The sequence below is a fragment of the Tasmannia lanceolata genome, unplaced genomic scaffold (genome assembly GCF_043159265.1).
Source record: "Tasmannia lanceolata isolate RefF3 unplaced genomic scaffold, GAP_Taslan_0.1 ptg000003l, whole genome shotgun sequence".
NCBI lineage: Eukaryota > Viridiplantae > Streptophyta > Magnoliopsida > Canellales > Winteraceae > Tasmannia > Tasmannia lanceolata.
This window is the reverse complement of record NW_027518680.1, coordinates 8885794-8893076: the sequence shown is the minus strand read 5'-3', so window position 1 is coordinate 8893076 and position 7283 is coordinate 8885794. Positions and strand designations below refer to the sequence as shown.

The 7283-nt window shown below is 37.6% G+C and overlaps 1 protein-coding gene across 1 annotated transcript; it reads right to left on the bottom strand.

Annotated features, from left to right (window-relative positions):
- Positions 1 to 2915: 2915 nt before the first annotated feature.
- Positions 2916 to 5279, bottom strand: LOC143864870 (uncharacterized). The gene is made up of 4 exons (XM_077375738.1): positions 5049 to 5279; positions 3659 to 3965; positions 3429 to 3571; positions 2916 to 3219 (listed from the first exon to the last, which is right to left on the bottom strand). Exons 2-4 carry the CDS (start codon positions 3950 to 3952, stop codon positions 2916 to 2918), a joined length of 741 nt encoding a protein of 246 aa, XP_077231853.1. The 5' UTR covers positions 3953 to 3965; positions 5049 to 5279.
- Positions 5280 to 7283: the final 2004 nt, after the last annotated feature.

The window sequence follows — 7283 nt, the reverse complement described above, 5'->3', positions numbered from 1 at the left end:
AGATGCCCACTAGCCTAGAAGGAGACATCGAGACACACAGTATCCTTAAAGGACACATTTCATGCCTTTTTTTATGAGTAAGCTAGGGTTTAGCGGGGACCCCTACCGATTTATTTGATAAAGAGTAAGATGATACAATAATAGCACAAAACTAACTCGGAACATGCGAGAGATGGAGAACCAAGCCTTAGCACATATGAGCAACAAACACAAAGCCTAAGAGATCAAAATGCTCAATACTTGTGAATTACATAATCAGGTAGTTTGGAAGGGGTATGTTGGGTTCTTTGTGAGCGTTTTGACCAAATTTTCTTGTGAACTTCCTACCACGATTCATTTGATTCCTCAAATTCTGGAGTCTCTTCTTCACCACTATCCTCATGCTCAACTGGAATACTTGATTACGTTCATCCACCCATAATACATTCTTTTTTGGAGACTTTTTGGGATCTTTTGTGTTTGTTTGATCGTCCTCCTTTTCTGAGGGGGATTATATTGAGGAAACCTCTTAAGGGTCGGAGTAGTCTTCTGATCCAGTGTCCTCTTCACTCTCTTAATTATCCGTCTTTGAATCAGTGTCCTGATTACTGATGGGTTTCTGCTGGGCTCATTGTGCTTGCTCTGCTGCCCTTTCTGGGCCTGGGGGATTATCAGTTTCAAGAGTATCGAGGATGTTGAAGGTGTTAGCTATGGGAGTGAAACCTTCATACCTCGAGATAAGGGATAGTTTCATGTCGGACAACGATGCATGGTTTGCAGATAGTTATTATTCTCATAAGGAGATTTTAGTTTGTCTTTCTTTTTATGTAGTGTGTGTAATCGTTTTGTGTGGTGTGTGTAATCGTTTTGTGTAGTAGAGCTTTCTAAAAAAGATTTAGAGAAGGTTAGAAGAGATGCCACCATCTTTCAAATTCAAAGGATAATATAAATATCATAGAAAGAAGTGGCGTCATATAAGACCAAAGCAACACATTATCATTCAACTATAGAGTGTATGAGAACAACAAATAATGTTACTTTGCAATTGTCAAATATTGTTTGTATTGTAATGATATGTGTAGGTGACTCCTAAGGCCAAGTTCCTCAAATTGTATACATTGAACAAAATGTCAAGGTTGGGAGGAATTCAAAATCCACTGAAGATAAATGTACACCCTTAACACCTATAACAAACAAGCAAAAAATTAACTAAGATAAAAAAAAAAAAAAATTTGAATCGTTGAAGAATGGGAAGGCCATTATTAGTGCACTTGTGCTTTATCATACTAAGAGGACAAGAATAGTTTAGGTCGATGCAAAGATTGACTACCATGCAAAAGAAGTTAATGATGAAATTAAACCCAGTTAGCCTACCGAATGTCGGTGCCATGGAGAAAAAGATTAAAGAATTTCTTAACAATAGTTATAAATAAAGCGTTTACCCTTGAGGAATTCTAGACTGAAGGGAGCCCTTGCAAAAACGAGGTGAAAGGGCTCTCCTATTAGCTGCACATCAACATGATGGTGATGTGCAGCCCAATGGGGGAGCCCTTTCACCTTTTTTTTGCAAGGGCTCTCTTCAGTTTAGACTTCCTCTTTACCCTATACATCTCTTTTGCAACTTTTCGACTACATAATACCTAATTATATTAATTTTTGTAGCCAAACTATTTTTGCAACTATAACTTGTTGAACTACAATGAAGATGCTTTTTATTGATTGATCCTCGGCAAATGTTTAAAGTTTACGATTCATTATCCACCAATCATATGGCTCTTGCAAAGACTAGTGTAAGTTGAAGTATTCAATCTATTTTAAGATACAAATTTTCCCACACGTTATGGTTTTTCTTACTTGCAGATTGTCTTTTTTCAATATGTACTTGAGAGCACGAAGATATAAAGGTACTCGTGAAATCCTACGAAGTAAGAAAATTCACTAGAAAGACAACGAGTGAGTATATTTTCAGCAGACTACATCAATATTATATTATTATTATTTTTCAGTTTTTTAGCTATGTATCTTTAATTCATATCATACTACACCGTTAGGACTGATTGTGGGGTAGAATGTCTATTAAGTTATTCCCCCCTTAACTTCACTCAGGTATATCCATTTATGCCCATAAAAAAGGTATACCTATTTACAATAATAATATTAGTGGATATATTATATGTTTGAATATTTCATTCTGTTGGGAAAGTTGCCTTATTTCCTAAGGCATGCCGGTCGAAGGCAATAGGGCAAAAAAGAAAGCTATTTTTTTTTAGGTTTTGAGGAAAACCTAATACCAAAAAGAGAGTGGGTTTTCTCTTGCGGAAGGACAGCAAGAGAGGATGAGCGAGAGTCTTGGGATGTGACGGCTACTCTAAGGAGAGAGAAGAAGAAGGAAGAAAAGGGTTTTTCTTGGGTTTCTTCTCGGGTTTCTCTTGGGTTTTCTTTCAGATTTTCTCGGGTTTCTCTTGTGTACGATATTGGGTTTGAGAAGCAAGGGAAGGGTTGCGGGTTTGTGGGTTTGTGATTAATATATTGTAATCCTTGTATTTTGTTTTTCTCATAGTGGAAGATCATATTTCTTGCCCATGGAGTAGGCTTTGCCAAACCACGTAAAATCTTGGTGTTCATCTTGTGGCTTGCTTGTTTATTTTACTTCCCATTTAATTTGCGCACGATCGGATTGGATTTGCCCGGCGGATTTTCTCAACACATTCATTGTCAAGCAAATATCTCCACCCTTAAAGCTGCATATAATATGAAATGATACATACATATATAATTGTAAATGTAAAACAGGAGTCGTAAATCAAGGAGAATATAAAGGCTCATCTAATAGAGTAGAAATTAGATGGGCAATCAAGGACAAAATAAAGGGTCTCCAAATGTTGTGAATACACCTCCATCGACGAAATTGAACTGAATGTAAAAAGAAAAAAAAATTATAGGTTGAAGGTTGTAAAATATATTTTGTAATTTCTCTCCCCCTTAAAGGTTGAAGCATATATTTTGTAACTTTTCTCCCTCCCTAAAGGTTGTAGCTGTATTTGTAAGAAAAATGTTTTTTTTAACTCACCAGTTGTTCTATCTTCAGCATCTACATGGAACTCATCAATAATCTCCAAATACTTACTTAGGTTTTCCTCTGTTATTCCCTCTCGTGACCCATCCACATCTTTATGCACTCCTTTTTGTGAACTATCTTCCTCGTGCTCTACCGCTTCTACTGATCCATCTACATTAGTCCTGTCATAAGAGAAAACATTATTGATTAATAAGTAAAATAATAAATAAAACATTCACTTCAAAAATATTTTACTAAAATACTTTTGAATACCATTCAGCCGACCCCAACTAGTTTGGGACAAAGGCTTAGTTGAGTTGAGACATTGGAATACCATTTAAAAAAATGATCATAGATGCTTGAAAATAAATTAGTATAAAAAAAAATATACCTGATATTATAATGACGGAAACTTGTACCACGTGTATCGATTTTATCAATACCATCTGTGCTCATGGGGATTTCTGAAGAAAGATCAGGCTCCAAAGCTCCGCATTGTTCCATATATTGGCAACCAACAGTCGGACTCCTCGACTGTGGTAAATTGTGGTTACACTCGGATGGCACATAGTCATCTCTTGGAAGTTTTGTTACAAATAGTTTCAAAGCATTCACACTTACATTACTGAAAAGTTGCATAACCGCCGGTAGATCTTCATCATCCATCACATCTAGCATAGTCATATGTGATATGTCGATTGGAAAATGACATTTTAATGATAAACTCATCTCTGACGGACTAGTTTCGATCCTTCTATGGATAATATTTAATAGATCGGAAAATTTAATCGTGCGGCTAACAACAATCGACTTTCTTTTACCCCCAAAATACCCATCTGGACAATCTTCTTTAATATATCCATCAAAGTATAGGATAAAACAAACCTTCTCTTTCTCCATATTTGAGGTATACATTTGATGTTAAGAACTGCATTAAAACAAAGAAACAATCAAAGAGATCATGTAAACCAAAAAAAAGGGGCAGTGCTATTCCCATTCCCCCCCCCCCCCCCACCCCCCCCCCGCGGCTCTCTGATGGCTATTTTCCACCCCTATAACAGTTTTCGTTAACTTTTATGAAGGGGTGGAGAAGCAACCGTTAACTCCAAAAGCATAAAAGTTAACGATTTCTATTGGGGGGGGGGGGGGGGGGGGGAAGGAATATCACTCCCCCCAAAAAAAAACCATAAGGGCAGGTAAGAGAAAAACCATTGATATTAAACTAAACCATCAAAGTCTACAACTCTTTATGGCTATTGATATAATTAACACCAACTATTAAAAGACTTGGACCCAAGTCCTCGCTAGTCATAACCAAAGCTCTTTACAGCCAAGGTCCTAAGAGGCCCGTAGACAAATGTAACTAAGGCCACGGAATATTTGTGGCGGGCAGTTGTGAGAGATGGGAGGGAGATAGAGAGACCTGAGAGGTGGCATGAATAATTTTTCATGGTTGCCAGACAGGCCTAAAAGATTTCACTTATCTAAGACACATTGTGATGATGGCCCACCCCAACAGAATATCATCCAGACCATCATTTCGAGATGCGAAAGTTAATAATCACCCATCACACCATCCGAACCATCTAACCCTAGTGATTTTCACATACGACACTCCATGGTGGGCATACATTATTAGTGGTGTGGATCACTCTATGACCAGCCCCAAATATGTTATTTTAGATATATTGTGGGCTAGATGTACGCTAAGAGGGTGAGCATTTGCACAACGGTAAGCTAGGTTGCTCTATTGTGACCTGGTGGTCACGGGTTCGAGTCACGGAAATAGCCTCTCTGCAAAACAGGGATAAAGGTTGCGTACATCTAGCCCTTCCTATAGACCCCGCAATGGCGGGAGCCTCGTGCACTGGGCCGCCCTTTTTTGTGGGCTATCAAATATATGGCATGGTGATGTATCATTTTAAAAGATGTTCTGAAAGGGGCTGTAGGAAAAGTAAGTTATTAGTACGCAGTCAATGTAGAGGAAAATTTGCTAATAAAGAGGACTTACAGATTTTCGATCCACAAAGATAGAAATCTCAAGGATTTAGAAACCGCCTAGCAGGGGCGGAACCAGGAATTTACAGTTGGGGCGGGGGACCCCAAGCTATATGTGCCTCCGCCCCCGCCGCCTAGGATCGGTCGGGTGATTCTTCATGAGGAAATGACAAGATTTGAAGAGAGAGAGAGAGTTATTGTTTATAACAAAGGGCAACGGCAAGACTTCATTCAAATATTGAAGTTTACATTTTGAGATGCAATAACGAGACCAAATTAAAGGAGTTTTACATCAATAAGAGGGAGATAGGAAAGAGAAAAAGTTGACAAATCCTATATTTTTTGAGGAATGATAGATACAAGGGCGTCCTTTCATAACGAGCCAGAAAAGGGCCTTTGATTGGATCCACTTCATTTTCGGTAACCTTCTAAAATCGTTTGAGAAAGTAATTTCAGTTGCACTTGATGCCGTGGATCGAATCAAGGGAACTTTTCTGGTCTTTATGCAAGGGCACCCTTGCATCTATCATTCCTCATATTTTTTTCATCAGGAAAGAAAAGCAGCATCGGAGGTTTTAAGACTTGGGAAGCATTTGGTCGGTTTAGGATGCCTTTCCTTTCAAAAAGGAAAGGACTTGCCGAGGCAGAAAGCTTTTTCCTTGGACCACAAAACGATGGTTAGAAGGTGAAAACTTTGTAAAGGGTTTCCTTTCCATTACTTTCTTCACAAGAGCTTAAATCAAGAACAGCCACCTAATTAATGAAATAAAGTCTACCACACTATACAGATTCCTCTATACAAAAAAAGAGCTTGGGAAAAGAAAAATGATGAAAGCTTTACAAATCATCATATATCATTTCAATCTTTCGGTCCATTCCTAGCTGTATTCACTTATGCTTTCTAAAAGTCATCCTAATCATTTTGCTTTCTTGTTAAAAAATTAAGTACACCCTTAGCTTTATGCCCGATTTGCCTAAGATACCCCTATTCTTTCAAAGAGAATAAATGCACCCATTATTAAGAATGACTAAAACACCCACCTTGACTCTCCTCAAGGCATCCTTCCAATGTATGTTAGAAATGAACACTCAATGAAAGAAAAATATAGGGAAGTGATATTTTCTCCCCCTTTTCTTCCCCGGACCACACACTAATGTATTTATGAGTTATGACCACGGTTTAAAATTTCGGTTTCGGTAACCGTTTCGGATCCCACAGAAAACCGAAATTTCGGTCAGAAATTTGGTAATTTGGTTAGAAATTCCGGACCAAAATTTCAAAATTTCGGACCGAAATTCCAAAATTTTGTAACCCTTTTAAAAAAAATAAAATAATGGCGTTTAATCAAAATTTAGGACCGAAATTTGGTAAATGGTGAAAAATGAAATTTCGGAAAATTTCGGTTTCGGTGCCCACCGAAATCCGAAATTTCGGTCGAAATTTAAAACCATGGTTATGACTATTCTTTTTTCACTGCAAGGAGTGACCCGAGGAAGAAAAGAGAGCGAATATATCATTTCCAAAAAAACAATGATGGGAATATAAAGAAGGGCCTATTTGGTCATTTTCTAAATATCGTGGTACTATGGTAATTTTGGGGAGTGTTGGATATGGTTGCAATTTTTGTGGAATAAGAAGGGCTTGTGCAAAACAACTTCCTTACAGAAGAAGGCATTTGCAAAGCATCAATGGCTATTCAACTTGATATATAGGGATAAACTTGGCTCACTATTTTACATTGTAAAACTCTTCAACCTGAATCAGATGGGGAGTCTCAAGGAAAAGGGCGAGGATTTGAAGCATCTCTTTCAACATGGGTTGAAAACCATTAAGCACATGGTCAAGAAAGGATGGCTTATGGCCAAAAACATGGGAAAGAAGGAAGAGGTTCATAGAGGCTACCATAGAAGCATGAGTTGAAGATCCTAATGCCTCTTTTGCTGTATTTTGCTGCTCCTTATTCGAGACGTAGATTCTGAAAACACCTTTCCCAGCATCTTGAGCCTGTTTCTTTCTTTGTTTCCTTCTTTTCTCTTGTTATTTGATTTTTCTTTTGTTCTTTTTTTTTTCCCTTGAGTTTGAGACTTGAAGTTTGTAGTTTGCACTATTCTATTGTCTGAATGAGTTAGTCATGGATTGAGACAAAAATAACATATAATGTTGTCAAAATTTTTTTTTTAGTTCTACCTTGTGGCCTTGCTTGAAGTTAGATTCTAAATTGTGAACATAAGAAAAGTATAGTATGGA

Excerpts from the sequence above, each read along its gene's own strand:
- LOC143864870 (XM_077375738.1), bottom strand. The coding sequence starts at position 3,952 with ATGTATACCTCAAATATGGAGAAAGAGAAGGTTTGTTTTATCCTATAC. Across the intron at positions 3,572-3,658 it reads TTATGCAACTTTTCAGTAAT|TCGAGGAGTCCGACTGTTGG; the intron begins GTAAGTGTGAAT and ends AATTTACCACAG. Across the intron at positions 3,220-3,428 it reads TTCCGTCATTATAATATCAG|GACTAATGTAGATGGATCAG; the intron begins GTATATTTTTTT and ends CTCTTATGACAG.